We start from the raw sequence: 25,394 nt of genomic DNA, 5'->3' as shown, positions 1-25,394 counted from the left end.
GCGCCCACGCTGTCGCCGAGCGCCTGCTTCCCACGGGAGGAGAGGGCTTGGCAGGCAGGATGTGGCATCCGCTGGGTGCAAATGTTCCTGCAGGCCACTGAACGGGGGCTTGTAGCCGAGTGCGGGTAGGCCTGAAGGCGGGGGGCAGGGGGGCGGTGAGTGGGTACAACACGCCTTGGGGGCGCTCGCCCCTCAGGAGGTCAGGAGGAGGTGAGCACGGTCAGCCGCAGCCCCCACTGTACTGTTAGACCATCCTTGGGCTACACTCGCAGCCCCCAAAGTGGTGAGCACGGTGCTCCCACAGCTGCTTCTGTGATGGCGGGCTGCGCACAACAGCGCCGGACCAGGGCCACCGGCGGAGAGGAGCTCCGAGGCCCCAGGCCCCTTGCTCCCGGCAGCAGCTGTGGGAAACCAAGGCCTCGTCCCTCAGTGTCAGAGCAGAGGGCACGGGACAGGTGGCGCCACTGAGACGGAAATGTCTGATCTCGGAACCTTTATTTCTGAACCTCACAGACACAGAGGACTGAGGGCTGCACGTGGGAGGTGGTGGCGGCGCGGGCACGGGAGCCCAGTTGTCCTGCTCCAAGGCACAACCCTCTGGGCTGGCCCCGGGCTGCTGCCTGTCCATTTGTGCAGCCTCCCCCAGCGGGCCGGCACACGGAAGGCCCGGCCCCCGGGGCTGCAGGCCCAGGGCCTTGGACAACTGAGCGTTTGCATTTCTGTAGGTCATTTTGGAGCTTAAAGTAGTTTCCTAGATAGTAAAACACTTGGATTTTATAGGTACCTGGTGAGGTCACCAGGCAAATTAAAGGACTTTTGAAAGAAATTCCCATTTCTGACCCCTCCTAATATCTGACAGATGCCATCAAGAATAAGCGTTAAGGTATAAAAATACTATATATATGTGTGTATATAAAATGGCAACAAATCTAGACCACATTTCTAAAGCAAATGTACTTTGCCAGAGGACACTACATAGTTTAAGTTAAATACATTTATAGTCCTGGCATCAACTCCCACTCTTCTCAAGGAAAAAATATTTTAAATAATTTAAATAAAAGTCACGGGATGATATTTTACTGTTTAGGAATTTAAGAGGGTGGAACATTCCAGCACCATACCAGTGCATCTGGTTGTGGTCGCATGAACATCCTTCCTTGAAGCCGGCTCACAGTCAGTTCATTTGGTTTCAAAGGGAGTTTGGATTTTGCAGAGGACCAACAAAAAAAAAGTGGTAAGAGTTTTTGTTGGTATCAATTACAAAAAAAAATACAAAAGTCATAAGACCACTAGTAAAAATGTTTCAATGTCATCACAAAAGACAATACAAAAACCAAAGTGCTCAAATCAAAGGAGCAGTCCGCCTGCCCAGACCTCGGCGGAGCTCTCAGCGGGGCGGTGTCAGACTCGGCTTGAGGGGGGCCTCGGAGAAGCGCCCCTCGCAGCCGGCCAGCGCTGAGGCCGCAGGAGCCAAGACGAGGAGGGAAAGGTCGGTGTGGGCCAAGTTGTCACTGACTCGTGCTCACTCCTCGAGGACGGGGTCTCAGGCCCTTCCAAGTTTCCACAAGGGCCTGGCGCCGCGGACGTTCGCTGCTCCAGGTGCTGGCTTGCACGTCTTGGGTTTCTGACTGTGGCAGCGAGAGGCCCTGTGTAGTGACTGGGCCCTGGAAGCCTGGAGGCTGCACAGCTGAGCACTGACTCAGTGACACGCGGGTGTGTCAGGACAGCCTAAATCTGCAGCCACCAGCCCAGGGCAGCAGCAGCCTGCGGGCATGCCTGTGAGTGGGGCTGACACAGCTGTGCCAACACTGCTGTGCCAAGACCTTCCCTCACACTCGGAGCTGTGTGTCGGGCTCCTCCCGGCACAAACTTGCACTGATGTCCCCTCGCCTGGGGCAGGGCAGCAGCATTTCCCACATCCCGAGGCTTTGAGTTGTAGGCAGAGACGGGGCCAAAAGAGAAGCTCCCAGTGGGCAGCTAAACCAGAGCCAGCGAGGGGACCTCAGGGCCTGCACGGCCAGGGCTCCAGGCTCTGGCGGGCTGGAGGCAGGGAAGGGGCCTCCCAGGGCTGGAAGGCCACCCTCACTGTCCCCAGCCCGCTCGAGCTCCTTGCCACTGGTCTAGCCTCGTCTGGAGGAGGGTTCGGAGCCATCCTGTCAGCTGAGAAACGTCTGCCTGCGCTGCTCTCCTCACTCTGCCAACCCTGGGCCTCCCTACCCTCGGCACTGGGTCCCGGGAGTCACGCCGTCCCAGACGCCTGGAGCGCCAGGCCGGGCCCACCAGCTGCGGTCAGGTCAGGACGCAGGAAGCCCCACTCTGTTCTCTGCAGGTTGGTCAAGGTGCCCGAGCAGCGCCCACTCCGCAGGGGCCGGGGAGGTCGGGGCTCACGCCAAAGGTGAAGACACAGGACTGGGCAAAGTGGTCCCGGGACAGAGTGCGGCGGGCGCGGGACCCTTCGAGCAAACCAAACATCTCCATTTTATAAATTTTAAACCTGTCTTGCAACTGTAAGCTCTTCTGAAAACATTTTAAAACAATCTAGCAAATCTCACGTTTGGGAGTTTATCCTGTTAGTTCTGGCCTCTTTCATATGCAAAAATAATTCTTTTTCTTCAAGTACATCAGAGTAGAAAAGGAAACCCGATTTTACTCAGTCCAGTGCATTAAAGGATAAGGCGAGGCCAGCGCTCAGTGACTGGCGACGCGGAGGCCCTGCAGCCCTGCGCCCAGGCGCCGCCGCCCACAACAGTCTGCTCACCACTAGTTCGCTCGCTTCCTAGATAAGGAAGCTGTTGGCTTAAATACACAAGATGTTCCATTAGCCATTTCCCTATTTATAGCTTATCTAAAATGTTGGTGTTCTCTGTTTTTGAACAAGGCTAAAAAAACACCCTGGGTGTATAGATTTCTTGACTGCTTCTGGAAGATTCCTAAATGAGCACTATGCCTTAACAGCTCATCTGCAAGAGGAATAACCAGTTGGCAGCTTTGAAAATTAGAGAAAAAGTGGGCTGAGGAACCTCGCCTCTAAAGAAGAGGGGTGGCCTTGCTCTCCAAGGAGACCCGGTCCCCGGGGTCTGCAGAGAGTCGGTTCGGTTTTCTATCAAACAGGAAAGAGCACAGCCAAACTCTATCTGAAAGGCGAAGGTTAGAAGAAGGCATTAACTAGACAGAAGTCATCCACTGGTTAATTCTTCCTCTAGAGCTTGACCAGTTAGAAAAGGTGACAGAAAATTTCCAGAAACAACCGTGTACACGAACGGGACGTGGACTGAAGGGGTGCCTTCCCCGCGGGCACGGCCGGGAGAGGCCGGCCTGCGAGTGGCAAGTTCAAGAGGCCCTGTCACCGGGCGCTCCTGCGCTCCCACGGTGCTGCCGCCTCTCCAACAGCACTCAGAGGACGGCAGCCTGCGCTTCACTCCCAGCCGTTGTCTTTGATCATGTGGGCAAGCTCAATAATAAATTTTCCTTCCTTATATTTCTGACTGCTCTCAAAGGCATGTTCCTTGAAAAAGAAAAGCAGAGAGAAAGGTTTCAGGACAGGGCCAATTTCCTTTGTCAGCTTCACTGCACACTTGGTGAAGAAAAGAAGTCTACAGGACGTCTCCCCAGATGTCCCCTGGCTGTGCCCGCCGCGGCCAGGAGGCCTGTCTCGGGTGACGAGCCCATGGAGGGCAGCGCGTGGCCGCCCTGTACTCAAGTCACAGTTAACTTGTAGGGGACATTAATTTACACTTGTTACTGAGCACCTGCCATGTGCAGGGCGATCAGGGAGGCAGGAAGAGCGAGACATCCTTCCAGGGGCTCGAGGTGAAAGCTGAGGGAAGCGAGTAGCCAGCGAGCCCCGGACAGTCTGAGGACGCCTGGGGAAGGGAAGGCCCCGTGCTGGGGGCGGGATGGAATGGACCAGGCCAAGCAGGCGCGAGGGCTGGGGGAACATGCAGACCTCACTGGGCCATCTCCATGCCGGGGACTGTGTCCCCACATCTGACGGGGACATGGGAGACCAGCAACGATCAGGATTTCCAGCGAGAGGGGGACAGCAGGTGGCCCTGACGAAGGAAAGCAGAACGGCCGCAGAAGACACGTCCATGAAGGCTGGCGCCACACCAGACAGGCCCCTCAAATGCCGGAGTGTGGCGGTGGGGGTGTGAGCGAGACGGCCAGGGGCACTGGGGACAGGGGACTGAAGCTGGGGCAGAGGGACCAGTTTGGGAGTTGTCAACAGACGGGGTCAAAGCAGGCAGAGATCAGAGGAAGGGCAGCCCGAGGGGGAGACAGGAGCAGAGAGCTGAGGAGGGGAGCCCTCCACGGTCAAGCTCTCAGCCAGCAGGGCAGGCCCCGGGGCGGGGGCGGCAAGGGGGCCTGCAGGAAGCGAGGGCCACGGAGGAGGAAGCTGGAGATGGGGTGGGAGGGCATTGTGTAGCTCAAGGTCCGAGGAGAAAGAGGGCTGGGGGTAGGAGCGCGGGGGTGGGAGCTTGGCGTGATCCTTCCCACAGTCACGTCACCAGCCACCCTGGACCCGGCTGTGGGGAACAGCTCCCGCCCCTTGTTCCGTGGGACCCTCAGAGGGCGCGGGGTCTGGGGTGGGGCCATGTGCCCCCCACAGCCCAGCACGGCTGCTCGCCCTGCCCTGCAAGCGCAGGCGCGCGATGACGCACATCTTTAATCGGCTCAAAGACACTATTTTAAAACATGGATTCTTTGACTGATACAATCTATCACACTTCCAGGGGAAGTCTTACTCCTTTGCAAATTAATTTTGTGTCCATTTGTCACGTTTTATTTATTACAGTAAATCTGTGCGCTCTTTGAAATGTCAGAATAAGCCGATTACTCACATATTTCCACCCGAGCGTGGTTTTGCAGTTCTCACAGTAGATGTCAGCGACAGCATGCAAGCCAGTGAGGAGGACCCTCTCCTCCGCAGGGCCACAGCCCACGTTCACCCTGCAGGGAAGGAGGCAGCCGCCACTGGAGACCTGCAGGCCCCTGCCCTGCCCGCCGGGGCCCAGGGCGTGCAGCAGCGTTTCCACCGCCACCTGGAGGGGGCTCCCCGGTTCCCGCCTTGGTCCCCACCTGGGGGGGTCATCTCCTGAGCCAACTGATTACCAGAAACCCAGCAGTGTGTCCTCTTCCCTCACCTCTCCAGTCCTGCCTGCCACCCTCTGTGGGAAGGAACAATGTTGTTTCCCCACCAGGACCCCAGGACGGGCCAGGCTGCGGGAGGTGAGCGCAGCCCTGCAGCGGCATAGCAGGGGCCACGGTCCACCGCACGCGAGCCAACTCCTCAGGCGGCACACGAACTCTCCGACTGGAGGGCAGAATTCTTTAAGACCCCATAAAACACGCCGGTGACCCCAGCCCAGGCTCTGCTTTCGGCCCCGTGCGGGCCGTGCATCACACACGGCTGCAGAGCAGCCCTGGGGTCCTGCCAGGGGGCACGGCAGTGATACTCACACGGAATTGAAGAGGTAGGCTCGGCCCTGGCTCCCCTGAAAGGACTGCAAAGAAGAAAAAAGTTTTCAAAGATTTGCTGTGGTGACAAAAAGCTACAGTGAGTGTTGCATTTAGGAAGGAAAGCGGAGCAGCTGTGTTTCAGGCCGGGGACCTCAACCTGCACTGACCGCCCTGCAGAGCGACAGGCAGCGATGCTGAGGAGGAGCCCCGGCTGCCGCTGCCCAGCTCCCCCGGGGAGGCCCGGAAGTCACAGCAGCCCCAGAGCCCCAGTGGGGCTGCTCAGGTGTCTAACCCACCCCACGAGGGCAAGATGCACCACTGCCTGTCGGATATCAGGGGCAAGGGGACATCTCCATGCTTTTCCATTGAAATAAAAAAAATAAGTCACAGCCCAAGATGGCCCCTAACTTGGAGGAAAGGACATTCCAGTGACATCTCACCCCAGGAACGTGCTGCAAGCTACGAAGCAGCTCGGAGCATACGCCCGGATTCCGAGATGATTAAGGAGGCAGATAGGGTACTGCTGCCCCCCCGACGGCCAGGGCAGTCCCAGACCTAGCTCCACACCCGCACTCTCACAGGAGCCAGGGCTCATCTGCTCAGATGCCAGGCTCAAAGGGACCACACGAACTAGAGGGACCTCAAAAATAACCACGGAAACACAAACTGAATCAAGAACACTTTTTGGGTTTTTTTTTGCCTATCACCTTAGCACAAATTCAAAAGACGGTGATGAATGTTGACTGGATCATGAGTTGACAATATCCACATGTGACAGGTACATACTGCACGGCCCAGCAATCCCACTTCTAAGAACTTACTGTACAGAACAAACCAGCTTGAGTGCTTAAGGAAATGTGACAAGAATGGTCACCACTAGTGTTTGTCACTGCAAAAAAAATGGGAGACAGATCCCCAGCGACAAGTGGGAAACAAGTGAATTCACAACCAGGACTCATGCAGGCATTAAAGGGGGATGGAACAGACGGGATGAGCGGGCGTGGGAAGACAGTCATAAAATGTCGTTAAGTGAAGAAAAGATAGCTGTAAAACGATGTGACGTGTGAGCCCTTTATTTAAAGTGAAAAATGTGTTCCTATAGACAAGTAAAAAAGGACAACATACACCAAACTACTCACAGTGACAACCCAAGGAATGGAGATGGGATAAGGAAGGAGGAGAGAGCAACTCTCATTTTTTACTTTACAAATACACATCACGTTAATGTGTCATTAGGAGCCATAGTTTCTTTAAATTAAAGAAAGCCGGGCCCCGGCTGACCCTTGACCGACAGCTCATTGAGAAGGAGATGAACCTCCGTTTCCAGCCACTGAGACCTGGGGCTCTTTGTTGCTGCAGCAGAACCTAGCCTGACGCCAGCAGTGTCCTGATTTAAATATACAGCTTTCAGACTTAAAAAGGGGTCTTCCCTAATGTGGTTTTCTACAATTAGAAATATTATTTTTTGTCCAATTTAACAAATAATCATCTTACAGACCTTTCACGCATCCTTACCAGCATTCAATTTTCTAAACTCCTTTTCCTAGTTGTCTCACCTAGTCAGCAAATCCTTATTTTTTTAAACAGGGTTCAGATCAGCAAAGTGATCAGATTTGCAGTTCAGATTCTGACTGGAGCAGGGGTCTGCAAACTTCTTCCGTAAACTAGGGCCAGATGATAAACATCTCAGGCTTTGGGGCCATCAGCCTCTGTTGCAACTACTCTGTCTGCACGACAGTAGCCACAGATGACATATAAACGGACGAGCCAATAAAACTTCACAGACACAGGTGTGGTGCCAGAGGTGGCCACAGGTGAAACTAGAGCCTTTCACCAACCAGACCTGCCTCCAGCAAGAAGGCTCCTGTGGGTCCGGGGATTGCCTGTCAGGGCAAAGATGCACCCCGAGGCTGGTGGAGCCGTTGGGACAGTACCTCTAGCCTCATACGAGTTGGGTTCCGCTCTACGTGGTGTCATGGAATAACAACGTAAGGGAGAAAAAGCAGTCTACTTTATCACCAGCTGAAACGCAAGGGCTGCCCCCTCCTGGCAGCTGGTGTGCTCGGAGGTTCAGCTTCCTGGCATTCCTTGCATCCTGAAGTGTTCGTTTAATGTCACGACTGTTTCCACCTCGCAGGCCTCCACGCCTGACGTGATTTAAAACCAGCTTGATGGCTTTGGGGTTCCGGGAAAGAAGCCTCTCAAGTGTCTTTGGGCTACCTAAGGACAGATCCTCCCAGCACGCTTCAGAACAAAGACCGTAAGGGTGCCCAACACCGTGCCCTGCTCGGGTGTCATGGGCTCAGCAAGGTCGCCAAGCCACACAGCCCCAGTGTGGAGGCCCCGAGCGGCTCTGCCTTCCACTGGCTCACAAGGCTGGCATGGCTGGAGCTGCCTCAGAGAGCAGCCCGGAGCCAGGGCCCGAGGAGCTTCCAGTTCCCGCCCGAAGCTCCTTCACAGACAGGGAGCCACAGGAGCCCCGAAACAGCAGACGCCCTGCCTCATCCCGCGGTGTTTATTTTAGCTGAGGAGCCGAACGAGGTAACCTCTCACTATCCCCGAGTGACACACAAGCAGACACGCGTTCTTCCAGTGAGGGAAACACGACGCCTACGTGGAGATGCCTCAAAGGCACAACTTCCTGATGGACTTTGCTGCTGAAGGAGCACGAGGGTCATGTGGCCCAGGAGGGCAGACCTGAGAGCGCGGGCGGGGGTCATGCCCCGTGAACACAGAGGGCAGAGGACCACCGCTGTCCCCAAGGGCGCATTCGCTCATTCCCCAGGTTGGATTGTTTTCAGTGGTCGTAATGGCTGATTATAAACATGACAAACTGCTCACAGAGCATTCACCTCACTGCGGAGGCCGCGGGCTGCTGTCTGGGCCTCCGCGAGGCCGGCCTGCGCAGAGCTTGCTCCTGGGCACCTTCCCAAAAGATCCCGCCTCCCCCGGGACAGCCTCTTCTTAACCATTCTGAGTTTTAACAATTTCTGAATTCCCTTATTATTAAACTGTTTCCACAGATTGCCCAGACCTGCTGTGTTCCCCCAATGGTCTGGGTTTATATTAGCTTTACCGTTCTGACAAATACCCGCCTCCTCTCGCTACTGCTGATCAGGAGGCCCCGGCGCCCAGCCCTCCGAAACGCCCCCTGTGCAAAGACCCTGCCCAAGACCGTGGCGTAGCCACACTCCATCACACACAGAACACGCATCAGTGCCCAAGGGCTCCAGGCTTTTAGGATACAGCAAACTCAGGAAGTCATGTGATGGGTGGATACTCGCCTACTAGTTAGGTATGGCAATCACTGTCAAGGATAATGTCGTCAACTTCTGGACACAAAGCACTTGCCTTGGAGATCAGCTCGTCGTGGTTGGCCAGGTGGGCTCTGCAGTGGACACAGCTGTACGTTCGGTGACAGTTCGGCAGATAAGCTTGGAAAGTTTTGGCTTTTGTCATCTTCACCATCTCTGCCGGGCACCCCTCGCTCAGCTCAGGGCTGGCACTGGAAGCACGGCAGCTCTGCTGGGCTCTCTGACAAAAAAAACACGGGAACACGCAGGCAAGAGCCGTCGTTGTTCAGAGGGCGTGTGGCACTGTCCACACAGCTGGGATGAGAAAAAAATGTCACAACCTGGCAATGAATCAAGACAAAGGAGTGAGTTACGGAGAGAATGAAATCCATGCAGGAGACGTGTTTAGGAGGCATGTGTTCAGAAGAACGGGGGTGGGGGCAAGACTAGAAGTGAAAAGATTTAATTCTTCAATATTAATTGTATATAAAAGAATACTGGGGGCTGGCCTGGTGGCACAGTGGTTAAATTTGTGTGCTCTGGTTCAGCAGCCCAGGGTTCGTGGGTTCGCAACCCAGGCACGGACCTACACAGGGCTCATCAAGCCATGCTGTGGAGGCGTCCCACATATGAAATAGAGGAGGATTGGTACAGATGTTAGCTCAGGGCCAATCTTCCTCACTAGAAAAAAAAAAGAATACAAATATCTAATCACCATCTAACCATTCTAAATGTAGTTGGAAGTGGCAGGTGAACTACTTTTACATACAAATAATTTGAGAAAAACATTTGATCAAATACATCTTACCATGTGTAGTTTCAGGAAATTTGAAAGAAAAAGTAGCCAACAAGACTCCCATCTCAGTGAGGTCAGCAGCAGCACAGGACACATCTTGTCCCAAATCATGGAATTAACGACTCAGCACCACGACATTTACGAACACGTGTGATGGATCCAGTATTAACTAAGCTTTAACAAATTACACATCAGTCCAGAAATAAACCCTGTCTACAGTCAACTGATTTTACACAAAGGTGCCAAGGCCATTCAATGGGGAAAGGACAGTCTTTTCAACAAATGGTGCTGCAAAAAACAGGTTATCCACATGCAAAAGAATGAAGTTGGACCCCTTATAAAAATTAACTCAAAATGGATCAAAAACCTAAATGTAAGAACTAAAACTATAACACATTTAGAAGAAAACATAGGGGTCAATCTTCACGACATGGATTTGGCAGTGATTTCTTGGAAATGACACCAAAAGCACAGACATGTATGTGGACTTACAGAAGGTAAAGTGAGAGGAAAACGGGGCAGAGGCTCTATGTGAAGAAATAATGAGCAAGGATTTTCCAGAATTGAAGAAAGACACCAATCCACAGACTTAACAAGTCCAATAATTCCAAGCAGGATAAATAAAAATAAAGCCACATCTGGTCACATAATAATGAAATTGCAGATCACTGAAGAAAAAAGAGTCTTAGAAGCAGAGGGAAAATTACTTTTCAATAGAACAACTTCCCAAGTAAAACAATGGGACCCAGAAGGCAGCAGGGAAAGATATCTTTACAGTCATGAAATATAGTAACTGCTATCCCAGAATTATATCTGCAGTAAAAATATCTTTTAATAATTCAGGAAGTGACATTTTCAGACAACTACAATGTTTGATGTCAGCAAAGTATCACTGAAGGAAGTTCAAGGATGTGCTTCAGACAAAAGAAAAACAACACTAGATAAAATCTAAACTCCAGACTCTAACTGAAGAGGGTATGAGGAATAAAGAAAATGGTGAACACGCAGGTAAACAGAACAACGCTGTCTCGTAGAGCTCTGAAAAGAGACGACTGTGACACATGAGCCCCATGAGTCGGGGATGAAAGCTCAAGTGAAAGTTTCTATTTCAGTCCTTGTATTGTCCAAAAAAGAAGATATAAGTACTGATTAAATTTAGATTTTGGTAAATTAAGGGTAAATGTTGTAATTTCTGATGAGACTTCTGAAAGAACAAAAACCAACTATATAACTTCCAAACATACAAAGGGAAATATTAGCAAATGACAAAATGTCAATCTAAAGGGAGGCAAGAAAGGAAAAGAAACACGATGGAAAGAACAGGAAAGAAAGAAGCAAGAGTTAAACCCAAACGTATCAATGCTTATACTAAATATAAATGGACTAAATGTTAGAGTTTAAGGTTTCAGACTGGACAGAAAATAAAATTCATCTAGATGCTATATACAAGAGACAGCTCTAAACACAAGGACACGGAAAGGTTGAAAAGATAAGGCCAGAGCCAGGGTGGCGGCAACATACAGGTACGGTGTGTAAGTATTTGCTAACAGTACATTGTCTAATGTATTTATTGTTCTATGTGACTCACGAAAAATGAGTTAAAGTGGTAACAGGACAGAAAAAGATACAGCACACAAATAACTTTTTAAAAACTATATTAATATAGTAATATTAATATCTAAGGGAAAAACCTTACCAGATAGATAAATGGGTTACTTCATAATGATAAAAACAGAAGGGAGATAAGTGGCAAGTATAAATATTATTACCTAATAACATAGCTTCAAAATATATAAATCAAAAATTGATGGAACTTTAAGGAGAAAAAGATAACTCTATAATCAGAATAGGATTAGCAATTATTATTATTTTTTAAGATTTTATTTGTCCTTTTTCTCCCCAAAGCCCCCCAGTACATAGTTGTATATTTCTAGCTGTGGGTCCTTTTAGTTGTGGCATGTGGGACACCACCTCAACATGGCTTGATGAGTGGTGCCATGTCCGCTCCCAGGAGCTGAACCGGCAAAATCCTGGGCTGCCAAAGCAGAACGTGCGAACTTAACCACTCAGCCATGGGGCCAGCCCCAGGATTAGCGATTATTGTATATAAAGTATAAATATAGTAGCTTAGTATATATGCATACTATACTTAGTATATATAAAATATAGCATATAAATAAATAGCATATTTCTATATTTTACTATACCTTGAAGTAAATGATAGAGCAAACATAAATGAATACAGATTTCTAGGATCTACACAACATGATAAAGAAATTGGACCCAAAAGACATGTGGAAAACTGTATCTAAGAACCAGAGTCCACACTCATTTAAAGCACACATTTACAAAAAATTGCAAAAAGAAAATTTACCAAAAAAAGCTGACCGTACAAGTCTCAACAAATTCCCAAGGACTGAAATTCTAGCACATTCTCTGACCACAATACAACTAAGTTAGAAATCGAAAATAAAATATAAGTAGAAGAATCCTCATATGTTTAGAAATTAAGAGGTGTGCTTCAGGGCGGGCTCCGTGGCCGAGTGGTTGAGTTCGCGTGCTCCGCTGCGGCGGGCCAGGGTTCGGATCCTGGGCGCAGACATGGCACCGCTCGTCAGGCCACGTTGAGGCGGCGTCCCACATCCCACAATTAGAAGGACCTGCAACTAAGATATACAACTGTGTACGGGGGGGTTTGGGGAGATAAAGCAGAAAAAAAAAGAAAAGATTGGCAACAGTTGTTAGCCCAGGTGCCGATCTTTAAAAAAAAAAAAAAAAAAAAGAGATGTACTTCTACATACTCAGGGGTCCAAGAATAATGGAAATTAGAAAATATTTCAAACAATAATAAAATAATTACTTACCAGTACTTAAAGGGAAATGTATAATCTTATAGAATGCATATTGGAAAACAAGACAAGCGGAATCAAGGAGCTAAACACCCATCTTTAAGAAGTTAGCAAAGTAACAGAAAAACAATCCAAAGAAAATACAAAGAAGGAAATAAATGGGGAAAAAATAATGAAACAGAAAAGAAAAACAAGGATACTCTAGAGAGGATCAACAAAGCCAAAAGTTTGCTCTTGGAAAGACTAATAAAACTGACAAATCTCTGGAAAGACTGATGGGTGAGGGGATCAAGTGAGCAGAAAAAGCTGCCACACGTGGAAATGGGATTTCATCTTTGGATAAGATTCATGAGTAAGAGGATGTTGTGATCAATTGAAGTCAATATATTTGAAAATGTAAACTACATAGATAAATGCCTGGAAAAATATAAATTAAAAAATATGACTCAAGAAGAAATAGAAAACCTGAATAATCCTATAAACATCAAAGAAATCAAATTACTGGTAAAAAGTGTGCTCCTTCAATACACTCCCCGCCCCGCCCCCCCAACAAACCTTAGGCCAGGAGCCTCGCTGAACTTCAAAGAAAGAAAACTCCAGCCTGACACAGGGCCTCCTGGGAGAGGGGTACTCTCCAGCACCCAACTGGCCAGCTCCTCAACACCAAACCCCAACCAGGCCAGGATAAGAATGAGATTCACTCTAGTTTTCTTCTCAGGAACCAAGATGCAAACATCCTAAACAATATGATCAGACAGAATCTAATGCTATTTTTAAAGGATAATAAAATACAATTAAGTTAACTTTATCACAGGAATACAAGAGAATTTAATATTAAGAAATTTAGTTAATAAAATTCACCAACTATTGTTTTTTTTCCTCTCTCTCTTTTTTGGTGAGGAAGATTGGCCCTGAGCTAACAACTGTTGTCAATCTCCCTCTTTTTGCTTGAGGAACACTGTTGCTGAGTGAACATCCGTGCCAATCCTCCTCTATTTTATGTGAGATGCTGCCACAGCATGGCTTGACAAGTGGTGCTAGATCCTCACCTGGGATCCAAACCTGCAACCCCCAGGCCACCAAGGCGGAGCACGCAAACTTAACCACTATGCCACCGCCCGGCCCTTCACCTATTGTTCTCTTAATCTGTTTATCTCAATAGATGCAGAAAAAGCCTATGACAAAATTTAACATCTATTCACAATTTTAAAAACATTCAATGAAAACTAAGAATGTAAGGGAATTTCCTTATCTATTAAGAGGCACCCACAAAAAACCCCACAGTATGGGGCTGGCCTGGTCACATGGTGGTTATGTTCGCATGGTCTGCTTCGACGGCACAGGGTTTGCAGGTTCGGATTCTGGGCACAGGACGTACACAGTGCTCATCAAGCCATGCTGTAGTGGCATCCCACATACAAAAGAGAGGAAGACTGGCATAGATGTTAGCTCAGGGCCAATCTTCCTCAAGCAAAAAGAGGAAGATTGGCTACAGATGTTAGCTCAGGACCAATCTTCCTCACCAAAAAAAAGAAGAAGAAGAAGAAGAAGAAGAGAACCAAAAACATCCACGGTAAACATCCTTAATGGTAACAGTTGGAAAACATTCTTTTTGAGATCAGGAGTAAAACCAGGATGCCCCCTACACCACCACTTTTATTTAACACTGCCAAAAGTCCCAGCAAGCTCGGCAAGGCAAGAAAAGGAAATAACGCATAAAGACTATAAGGGAAAATATACTCTTATACAACATTATAAATATACAAAGTTCTCTAAGAATAAATTCAAAGACCTGAAACACCTTTACAGAGAATATTATAAAACTCTGAGGGAGGGACATTAAGGTAGACCTAAATAAATGGAGAGAGACACTGTAATCAGGACTGAAAGATACTGTAAACATATGAATCCTCCCCAAGTAATTTTTTTTTTTTTAAGATTGGCCCTGAGTTAACATCTTTTGCCAATCTTTTTTTTTTCTTCCCCAAAGCCCCCCAGTACATAGCTATATATCCTAGTTGTGAGTGCCTGTGGCTGTGCTGTGTGGGACGCCGCCTCAGCATGGCCTGACGAGCAGTGCCATGTCCACGCCCAGGATCCGAACCATTGAAACCCTGGGCCGCCGAAGTGGAGTGCACAAACTTAACCACTTGGCCACGGGACCAGCCCCACCAAGTAATTTTTAAGTTAAATGCAATTCAAGTCAAAATCCAGGAAAGCGTGTTGGGGGTGTGTGTGTGTGGGGGGGTGCGACATGTGTGAACCAGAGAGCCAGTGAGAGCCACACAGACCTGATTCTAAAACTTATCCTAGAAGTGTCTGTAGAAGAAGAAAAGGTTTTCCTCAACCCTCTTAGGGTCCCTAGCTGGATTTGAAAATTAAACTGACAAAGACACATTAAAAGGAGAAGAGCAGAAAAATTTTGTTGAATTTTTATATGTAAATGGGAGAATGAAGACCGACAGAAGTGACCAGAGCAGGAAGCTTCTATACCTTTTAGCCCAAGAAACCAAATATTTGTGAAGCACCGACAAGGCAGAGGGCTGGGGCCAGGCCCTGGCGGTCCATGGTTAAGGGCTTAACAGGCTTTGTTTATCCTGGTCTCTCGGCCCCAAATTCCCTGTCTCTGGTGATGGGACGTCCCCCATCGAGGGGCCAGGGAGGGCCCCTTCACATGGGAGTTGTATCAGCTCTCCTGGGGAAGAAGGGCGAAGGGGGAGGTCAGAGTGACAGGACCTCTGGCACCTGCAGAGCCTCAGAACCAGGAGCAGGATTCCCGGTGGGGTTTGTAAGTTGCTGAGACGAGACTGCTAACTGTCTGCCATGTTATGACAATGACATCTTGTGTGGTTCTCTGCACTGCCCGGTGAATCGCATTTATTACCCCTGTTTTACAGAAAAGGGAAGAGCTCAGCTTGAGGTCCCAGCCACCAACTACATGGCACAGTTTGTGTCGATCCCTGTTTCAGCTTTGTCCCCCCTGCAGCCTGTGTCTTGACAAACCTCCCCTCATGGTGCCCCCTGTCCTCCCAGCAGTCACAGACAAGGGCGGCATATTTTGGGATAGCATGTCCTGAACCCCATCATGTCAAAAGGCCAAGCTGGTGAAGAAGAACCAGATGGAACACCCCAGCTGCCAGGGTCTGCCAGAGAGCAAGTCCTGTCATTTCCATGAGAGTCATCAAGACAGCGTGGTACCTGCACAGGACAGGCCAACGGGACACGGAAGAGCCCCCACACACCTGTGCAGAGAAGGACACCAGAGATGGCAGCAGTGGCACTCCAGCCCATTGGGAAAGGGCAGCTTTTTCCAAAAAATGGTGCTGGACAACTGGGTTTTAGAGGAAAACCAAGAAAAACCAAGTTGGATCCTGTTTCATAGCAGAAACAGAAATTAATAGGCCATCGATGAAAAGATTGTAGAGATGGATGGTGGTGATGGCTGGACAACAATATGAATGTACTTAATACCGCTGACCTGCACACGCGGACATGGTGTCACCATGTGTCACACGGTGACGATGGTAAATTTTATGTTATGTGTACTTTAACACAATAAAACAATTAATGATTCACCACACTTCCCAACAGAGAAAACCAGCTTGCAAGACGACTGTGGAGGAAATTTCTGTCCGAGGGTTACACACCCACACCTACACATCTATCTTCTAAAACGAAGCCCATTTCTTGCTCCAATACACCGTCTTCACAATCAAGCATTAAGGTATTTCTGAAGAAGTCTGATTATATTAGATATTCCTAATTAGTGATTCCCAAAACCTTAAACTTTTTCCCCCTTGGCTGCCATGAAGTCACAGGCCAATCTGAATCTTCCCCTTGGATTTCTTTGACTCAAGGATGAGGTGTCACATTAGCCCCAATACATTTTATTAGATTTTATCTGTTGCCCCGACCAACTAGACCTTATGAATTTGAACCTGGCATCCCTCCCATCTTCCATAAGCTCGCTGACATGCCCCAGGGGGTCATGGGGGCAAGTGCCAACTAGGACACCACCTGCCCAGCCCGCCCCAGCCGTGCCGGGCGACCCAGGAGGAGGCGGCCGCAGTGCTGACTGACCACGTGCTGAGTCTGTTTGAACATCTTCGCCCGAGTCTCTCTAGTTATTGAAAGGAGCCTTAAATTAACCATCTTCTGTTTTACCCCTTCTCTCCTCTCCTCGGACCTCCCTCTGAGGAAAGTTCTAAAAGCAAGGCGTGCAGGGCCCGAGAGACAATCTTAGATTAGTCCGAAGTGTTTAGAGTTCAAGGACCCCTCTGGTGGCAGAAACACTGCTCCCGGTGACCTGTGCGGAGAAGAGCAGAAAGTGCCCTCACTCCATCCCAGCCCCTGCCTGTAAACAGCCAGATCACTTCTGTTCACCCTCAGAACGGGACCCCCTCCCCTGACTCGCCTTCATCTCTGACGGGGACGACGCCTAGCAAAGTGGCGACCTGCCAAGGGTTCTGTTTCTTTGCAACTGTTCAACGCACCATGGACGCCTGTCATTTCCCGCAGGCTCCAGGGACAGCCCTGCCCCAAGGCATCCTCTACCCAGGGGCCGCCAGCCTCCTGAGGAGCCCTTCCTTCCTTCCAGGCGGCCTTGTTCGGGCTCCTGTCACCGCCCCGGGCCTGGCCTGTGCTCAGTGCTCACGGTCGACTCCTCAAAAGCAGGGTACACCTCACGCACCAGCGTTTCACCATCTCAGTCCTGACCTCCAACCCTTGTCACCACCCCTCAAAGGGGGTCCTGGTAGAGCAGCGGCCAGGCCTGGGTTTTCGTGTCGTGTCGTGTTTGAACAAAGCCTGTCAACTGGCACCCACTGCTGCGCTGGGGAAACCATGGCCAGGTCTCCCAGCAACGCGAGGCAAGTGAGCTTTGCAGCCGATCTGCTGCAAGTCAGGACCCACCGCGAGGGACCTGGGAGGGAACGCTCTCAGGGACTCTCGTTGCTACAGGACATTATGTCCCCAGGTTTGGAGGGCGGACACCATCCCCCCAGAGAGATAGTAGTGTAGGGTAATTTTTTAGAGCAAAAACAATATTCTGCGTTCCAGAAGTTTCTCCCCTAAAATAAGCATGTATAATTATTTTAAGAGAACGTGAATCAGGCCCGTGTCCATATGGTGCTGTTACCACACTTCCAAAGACAAAAACATTGAGAAATAAATCCCAAACCAAGAGCTCTGACACCTCCAGGACGGAGCGGAGGCAGCCCCCGCCCACCGCCCACGCTCTCTCTTCCCTGCACTGCTATACTTTTCCTGCCAGCGCCCCCACGGCCTGGCAGGCAGCTGAGCCCCAGGCCTCTGCTTCACCCTCGAGGGCGGGGAAGCGCCAGGCAGCCAGGCGCGCATGCACTGCTGTCAGAGGGCATGCACCGCAGTCAGAGGGCACGGGTGTCCCCACTGGGCTTGGCAACGATGTGGCTGCAGTGGTAGACAGAGCTCCCAGGGAGCAGCGGGAGGAAAGCGCCCAGGAGACACAGGCCCCGCCGGCCAGAGCCCCATGGAGAAGCGGCAGCCAGGGCCCCATGTGTGGGGACATCAACGCTCCTTTTCCAGGAGAAGGAAAGGCAGCGGTTCCAGAGGAGCCTCACAGCTGAGGCTGGGACTGTTCTAAGCAGGCGACTGAGAAGAAATGAATTAACAGCAGCCCTAAGAGATGAGGGGTCTTATTAGTCCTACTGTGCAGACACGGAAACTGAGCCCCAGAGGGGTTAACCAACCTGCCAAGGATGTACAGCTAGCAAGCTGTGAAGCTGGACTCAAAGCCAGAGAGGCTCCACCCTGGGCCACTGTGCCCTACAGACATGTCAACAGTTGTGAACTTCACCCATGGATGCAAATTAAAAGCACACTGATATCTGTCTTATAACCCAGCAGGTTGGCAAACATTTTTAAACAGTTGATGACACCACCTGCGAGGGCAGGCTGCAATGCAGCCATCTGGTAACAGCGGTCAGCGCTCCCAGCACGCGCCCCAGGACCGAGGCTCAGGCCCCTGTGGTCAGCTCTGGACTGATTTGCACACGTGCAAAATAACTGGATATAGGTCGTTACAATACTGCCTGTAATAACAAAAGATTAGGAACCCCCTCAAGTCTAACCAAAAGAGACTGGCCCCTTAAAGGCACCAACAGACAGGGATCAGAAATACTTCCCAGGTGGGACCTCAGGCTGGGGTAGGAAGGACGGGGAATTGACTTCCTTTTCACTTTCTGTGTTTTTCTAGCTTTTGATTTTTTTTTTTTAAAGATTTTATTTTTTTCCTTTTTCTCCTCAAAGCCCCCCGGTACATAATTGTGTATTCTTCGTTGTGGGTCCTTCTAGTTGTGGCATGTGGGACCCTGCCTCAGCGTGGTCTGATGAGCAGTGCCATGTCCGCGCCCAGGATTCGGACCAACGAAACACTGGGCCGTCTGCAGCGGAGCGCACGAACTTAACCACTCGGCCACAGGGCCAGCCCCTCTAGCTTTTGATTTTGATACCAGTTTATATACTGACTATTCCAACACACGCACACACAGGCATGGAAAGATCTGGAAGGATTCACACCAAAGGGCAACAGCATGGGTATCATTTGCCTTTGGCAGTGCCAGCTTCCCTTCACTCACAGGGGCTCCCTTTGTGCTTGAATTACAGGATGAAAACTGCAGGAACTGCAGCCTTAGTGGACCACTGGATCTGCTGCGTGGGGCCAGAAACTGCTTCAGTCCTACCACCTGCCCCCTGCTGCTCTCAGATAAAGCCCCCTTGGCCCTCTGTGGACTCCCACCTGCCCGGCCTCCAGGTAGTCCGAGGCCTCTGGCTCCCTCACTGCCCGGTGCCCGTGCCCGCTGTCCTCCAGACTCTCATCCTCAGCTCCCCTCTCACCTGTCCTCAGGTCCCTCCTGTCGTCTCTGCCGGGACTACCACTTAATGTGTTTGCACTGAGCCTCTCTTTTCTAAGAGCCTGTAGCACATTCTTTGTTATTTCTCCCACTGGTAACAAAGTTTCCCAGCCGTGGCCCTGGGGCACGTCCTAGCAGAGCTTCCTAGATGCCTTGCTAACAAGAAGGCGAAAGAGGTAAGACGCAGAGCGGCAATGGTGCCCTTCTTCTCAGGAGAAAGGGTGGGGATTGGACCTAGCCGACTGGATTGCAGTGGGAGAAAGGAGCCCAGGAACCTTAAACTATTTTACTAATCACACACTAAACAAAACAAAATCAAAGATTCAAAGCCTGGTGTTGGGGGAAGAGAAGGGAAAAACCAGAAACACAGAGGAATCAGAATGGGGGCCAGGGCTCGGGAGAGCGTGCCAAGGCTGGGAGGACAGGGGGCACCATGAGGGGATGATCCGGTGAGGTTTGTCAAGACACAGGCTGCAGGGGGGACAAAGCTGAAACAGGGATCGACACAAACTGTGCCATGTAGTTGGTGGCTGGGACCTCAAGCTGAGCTCTTCCCTTTTCTGTAAAACAGGGGTAATAAATGCGATTCACCAGGCATTGCAGAGAACCACACAAGATGTCATTGTCACAACATGGCAGACAGTTAGCAGTCTCATCTCAGCAACTTACAAACCCCACCGGGAATCCTGCTCCTGGTTCTGAGGCTCTGCAGGTGCCAGAGGTCCTGCTGAAAAATGGGGCGACTGGAGTGGGGGCTCTTCAACCCCTTCCCGGGGTGTGGACGAGAGTGGGTTGGCTCCAGGATTTCTGTTTTACTATCACCAGTGGACAGGTTTTCAGTGGCGCCCCCACGTCTCCATCACAGGAGTAGTGTCACCCAGCAGGCTGAATGCAACTCACTGCCCTCCCCAGAACCTTAGCCTGCCAAGGACTTGGCTGTTGAGAACTTTCTCCAACCTCCCCTGAAATCTCTTCTCAAAATTCCCACTCCCTAGGGGTTTTGCTGATTAGCAGATCTACTTTTCCAAAAATTTAAAACCAAATGAATCTCAAATGAAGAGTGTCAGAGAATGGTTTTAAATCAGGAGGACTTCTATGCCTCTTCGTATTCTATTTTCCATTCGTCAGTCTTCCAGGGAGAAAGATACATTAAAACTACACGGCGGGGGTCAGCCGGGTGGTGCAGCGGTTAAGTGTGCATGTGCCGCTTTGGCGGTCCAGGGTTCACCGGTTCCGATCCCGGGTGTGGACATGGCACCGCTCGTCAGGCCATGCTGAGGCAGAGTCCCGCATGCCACAACTGGAAGGACCCACAGCTAAAAATGTGCAACTATGTGCCGGGGGACTTTGGGGAGAAAAAGGAAAAATAAAAATTAAAAAATATTAAAAAAAAAAAAAAAAAACAGAAAGACTAGTGCTTAGATGGGCAATGAAGATCAGCTATTTTTTTTAACGCCCAATAGAGCCCAGACTCTGTGCTACATAGCTGTGGTAAAACAGATTTTGCCTTGATCCTAGCTCTGAGGGGTTCCCACAGGAGAAGACACTCTCGCCCTGTGAGATGCACAGGCAGGGAGCACAAGGGTCTAGGAGGGTAGCAGCATTCCTCAAACATGCCACTCCTGTTCCCCAAGAGCGCACAGCTAGGGGTGGGGGGACAATGCAGGATTATAAAGCTCAGCAACAGCGGGGTCAAGCACAGCTCCTGGCGCTGGGCAGAGGCTCAGCACATATTTGTCAGGTCCACAAGAACAGAACAGAGGCTGGAGGGGGTACCGGTGATGGGAGCACCGTGTGCTCAGGTGAAGCACCTGAGAGGGTCCTCAGAAAAGGTGAGCCTCGTCTTCAGGCTTGGGTAGGAGTTTAGGAGAGCGAGGGACTGGTGGGTGGAAAGAACAAGATTCTTGGCAAAGGAAACAACAGGCTAAGGTGTGTATGTTTGGACAGAGAGGAAGAAATGCAACTGAATAGAAAAAGCGTGAAGGTGGGGAAATCCATGTCTTCCTAGGCCATTATCTATCTCAAATGGAATTCCAGCCTTCTTTCCATCCTAGAACTCAGCACAGAATTTGGACATCAAAGCTGTCAATCAGAGGCAGGCCTGGGGAGGAGGACCCTACTGAGCAGGTTTCCGAAGGCAAGGCTCTTGCAAGCTCGGCTTTCATACGGCCTGGTGCCACAAGTGGCGAACCAACACGGAGGACAACCTAGTGCAGTCACGATCTGTATGTGGGCAACTTGAAAACGTTTCCCCCTTTTAATCAACATTCCTAGGAGACCTCTTTTGTCCTCACTGCCCTCCCCAATCGCGACTTTTTTTTCTTTAAAGAGGGAAAAGCCTATTATCATCGGGCACGTAGTTCATTCTCTCTGTGAATTTTTTTATGGCCAGGGTGGGGCGGGAGCGGGGAGAAGGAGGGAAGAAATGGGAGGAAAATCAAACATCAGGCTTTGTGGTCCGCTCCAAAAAGGGGTGAACCAAATACCAACAAATCAGAAAACCGAATCAAAATGAAGACAGCGACAGGTGTGGCCCGCTCCGCCCCGCCCGCCCGGACGCCAACAGGTGCCTCCGGGCCCCGCCCGCAGCCGCGGGGTCCTGGGGCGCCACAAAGTAGCCGCCCGCGCAACAGTGTCGCGGCCCGCCCGTACTCACGGCCGCTCGGCGGTCCGCGCCCCAGCCCGCAGCGCCCATCCGGCCCGGGCCCCGGTCGGCGCGGGCTCGGCTCTCAGGCGGCCCCGGCGCGGCCCGCGACGCGCTGCGGCCGTTGGCGCCTCGGCAGGGCGCGAGGCATCCTACCGCCGCCGCCCCGCGGGCCGCCTGCCCTTTGTTTTGGAGCTGCGGCCCCGCCGCGCCGCCGTTAACGGCCTCGGAACGCGGCGCCGGCCAATCAACGCGCCGCGCCGCCCGCGCCCCGCCCCGCCCCGCGCGCCCCCGCCCCGCGCGCCCCGCGCCCGGGACCTCTGCCGGCTCGCGCTCGGCCGGGCGGGGCGGGGCGCACGTGCCGGGGGGCGCGCCGCGCTCCCATTGGCCGGCCTGTCGCGCGCGGCCTCGGAGCCAGCCTGTGAGGGGCGAGGGCCTCAGGGGCGGGGCCTCGGGGGCGGGGCCGCGCTCAAGGAGGCGCGCAGCGCGGAAGCGCGGGGTGGCGTGGGCCGGGGTGCTCGGCCTGCTCGGGTCGCCGGCGGTGGCGAGCACGCGCCCCGGGAAGCCGGCGGGCCACCCACTCTTCCTGGCGCGTGTGGATCGGCTGAGGACACGCTGGATCACAGGCTCCCGGGCTGGGGCGGGGCCTGCAAGCAGCCCCTTCGGCGACGGCCCTGCGAGTGCGGCCAGTCCGCGCGCTCGGGGAGCGTTCCGGGGGCGGGAGCGGAAGGCGGTGCGGGTCGGCAGTGCGCGGGGCTGGGCTCCCGGGTCCTCCGAGCTCGCCTACAGCGACCCCCCTCCCTGGACTCTGCAAGCCACTCTGCGACCCCTCACCACCTGAGAACCTCTGGATCTGCATCTGGCTCCCAACTTTGCACCGGAACCGCCAAGTCGGATCCGACAGGAAGCCCCATCCTCGGAGCAGCGCTCCCTGCTTCCCCGGGCAGCCCACCCCCTCGGCGTCCACACTTCGTCCCCCCACGCCTTTCATGTTATTATTTTGTTAGTTCCACAGCCTTTCTCTATGGTTTTTAAATTACATAATATTACATCATTTTTTTAAAACCCACACTGTTGAGGTCACAACGTACATAACATTTTTATACATGTTGGCATCCTTTAGATGTTGTTTCTTTTTTGTGATCCAATGTATCTGTAAAGACCTCTCCATGTCTTTGGGCGTGTACCTGACTTATTACTTGGAATTCAACTGGATATTGCCTCTGAGTACCTGTCAGAACTTAGCCATTCTCCTAGCAGTTTCCAACCCCCTGCTTCCACAAACCTGGCTGCAAAGTGGGAACTCGTGATCATTTTAAGATGTGTTTTTCAGAGAGTGATAGCATCTCTTCATCCTTCAGTTTCCTTCGAATCTCCTTCAATTTTCAACTAGGTTTCCTTTTTCTTGTGAATTTTCAAGATTCCTTTGGTTGTCTTAAATATTAAGCTTTTTTTTTGTTTTTGCTATTTCAAATGTCTTTTCTCAGCCTGTCCTTTGTGGAAAAAAAAAATCCTAGTTTTGATATGAACTGAAGTTTATGTAATTTCCTATCCTGCTTTTTGAAGGGGCATTTTTCTGTTATTGCAGTTTTTTATAAATACTTTTAGTGGCTGCACAATATTAAACTTAACGTACTTAAATATCTAACTGTGTGTGGTGGTTGGGCTTATTGATGGATCTGCAGACCCCTTCATTCTTTGAAAATTTTAGCACCAGATTTGCTATTATTCTTGGCGTTATGGTTCCTACCTTCTTTCTTGGAGACGCAGCCTTCCCTTAGAATCTGAGTGACTGCAGTTTGTGGGAGAATCACAGACCATCCTTCCAGTGCCCTGGCCTGTCAGCTCATTGGCCCCTCTTCTGCGAGGATCTTGTCCTCTGTACAAGCCCCTTGTTGACCACTGACTGGTGCCTTTCAAATGTTTTTCATTATGACCACAGTAAAAGATACATTTGTATGGGTACAAAGTTTCTGTTTGGGATGATGAAAAATTTGGGGAATAGATAGTGCAGATACTTGCACAACAATATGAATGTACTTAATGCCACTGAATTTTTCACTTAAAAATGGCTAAAAATATATATATTCTACATTAGGATCAAGTACACACATATATAAGGGAAGTTCCATGATTTAATACGTACTCTTCTTTTGTGTAATGCACTCACATTTTCTGTCATTTTCTGTTTTATTTTTAAGGACATCCTGCACATGACAGTCTAGGTGATTTCACGAGGCATCCATCAGCCATGGCCTGCAGTCTGCCACCCACTGCCTGGTCCCCGTCCTCACTGCCCTCCATAACCTCAATTTCAGGCAGCCTGCTTCTCTGGCGGTAGGAGCCACAATGCATTGTCCCCACCACCTACTTGGTGGCTGTTCTCCCTCACGTGCTCACCTCCTCCCTTAGCCCCTTCCTCACACCACATACTTGCCTGGCAGACTCCCCTCCCCCCAGTCCTGGGTAAATGCAACTCTATACAGCTGGAGAAATGCTTTACCTCGGGGAGACTAGTTTCTAGGGCAGTTCAGTCCTCCTGGCAACCCTACACCTGCTCTGCCTCTCTGTCCATTCAGGTTCCCATCTTCCTAGAAGGCGATCCCACACCTCCTCCTCCTTGGCTAGCTCTGTGTCCCACTTTACTGGAAACATTGACATTGATAGGACAGCGTTCCCATCACTAAACCCTCCACCAGCCCACCTCCCTGCTCTCCCGCCCCCGTGAATACATTGCTGGTATCCTCTCCAAGACCTGCAGGTCACTAGTCCATGTGGTCACCCTGGTGCATGCTGGAAGGTTCTTCAGTCATGACGCTCTCTCTCTCCTGCATCCTCACTTCCCTCTTTACTGGGTTGTCCCATCAGAATATGAGCTGTCATCTCCACATCTGCCTTTCGCTGTCACCATGCTTCTCTGCAACACCTCAGAGCAAGACACTCAGGAGCAGCTGGGCCGTCTCCTCCCATTCTCAGGTTTCCATCCCAACCACTCCAGCTGCCAGGCCTCATGTCCGGTCTCAGCCACGTCTTACTGGAGGTCCAAGCAGTGTTCCAGACAGCAGTCACTTTCTTTAAAAGCTTTCTTCACTTTGGTTCTGAGGCTCCGCTCTCTCTTCCCCTTTGCCAGCTCTGCGCCCCCTCTTGGGGTTGGAGGCTCTGAGGGCTCAGTCTTGGGCCTCTTCTCTCCCCTGCACTCTGGTGAGAGGTGGTCACCGAGCTCGTGGCCAGGAATACCACCCGTAGCCTGACACCTCCCAATGTGCATCTCTGCACCGACCCCTACACACAGGCTACACGTCCAGCTGCCTACTCCCAGCCTCCTTTGGAGGCCCACAGGACACCTCAATGTCCACAGGCCCTAAGTCAAACTACAGTCTTTGCCACCTCAGCAAAGCCCCAAGCCCCTCACGGCTCCCCCAGCACACCCCCAACCGGCCTGTCGCAAGTCCCGCGGCT

The 25,394-nt window shown here is 51.1% G+C and overlaps 1 protein-coding gene across 1 annotated transcript; it reads right to left on the bottom strand.

Moving 5' to 3' along the window:
• Positions 1–478: 478 nt before the first annotated feature.
• On the bottom strand, positions 479–22,157 carry YPEL1 (yippee like 1). The gene is made up of 5 exons (XM_044775444.2): positions 21,948–22,157; positions 8,812–9,094; positions 5,461–5,504; positions 4,842–4,950; positions 479–3,505 (listed from the first exon to the last, which is right to left on the bottom strand). Exons 2-5 carry the CDS (start codon positions 8,926–8,928, stop codon positions 3,416–3,418), a joined length of 360 nt encoding a protein of 119 aa, XP_044631379.1. The 5' UTR covers positions 8,929–9,094; positions 21,948–22,157; the 3' UTR covers positions 479–3,415.
• Between the last annotated feature and the right edge of the window lie 3,237 nt (positions 22,158–25,394).

The sequence above is a fragment of the Equus asinus genome, chromosome 8 (assembly GCF_041296235.1).
Source record: "Equus asinus isolate D_3611 breed Donkey chromosome 8, EquAss-T2T_v2, whole genome shotgun sequence".
NCBI classification, from domain to species: Eukaryota; Metazoa; Chordata; class Mammalia; order Perissodactyla; family Equidae; genus Equus; species Equus asinus.
The sequence above is the reverse complement of the archived record's forward strand: the minus strand, read 5'-3'. Positions and strand labels throughout refer to the sequence as shown.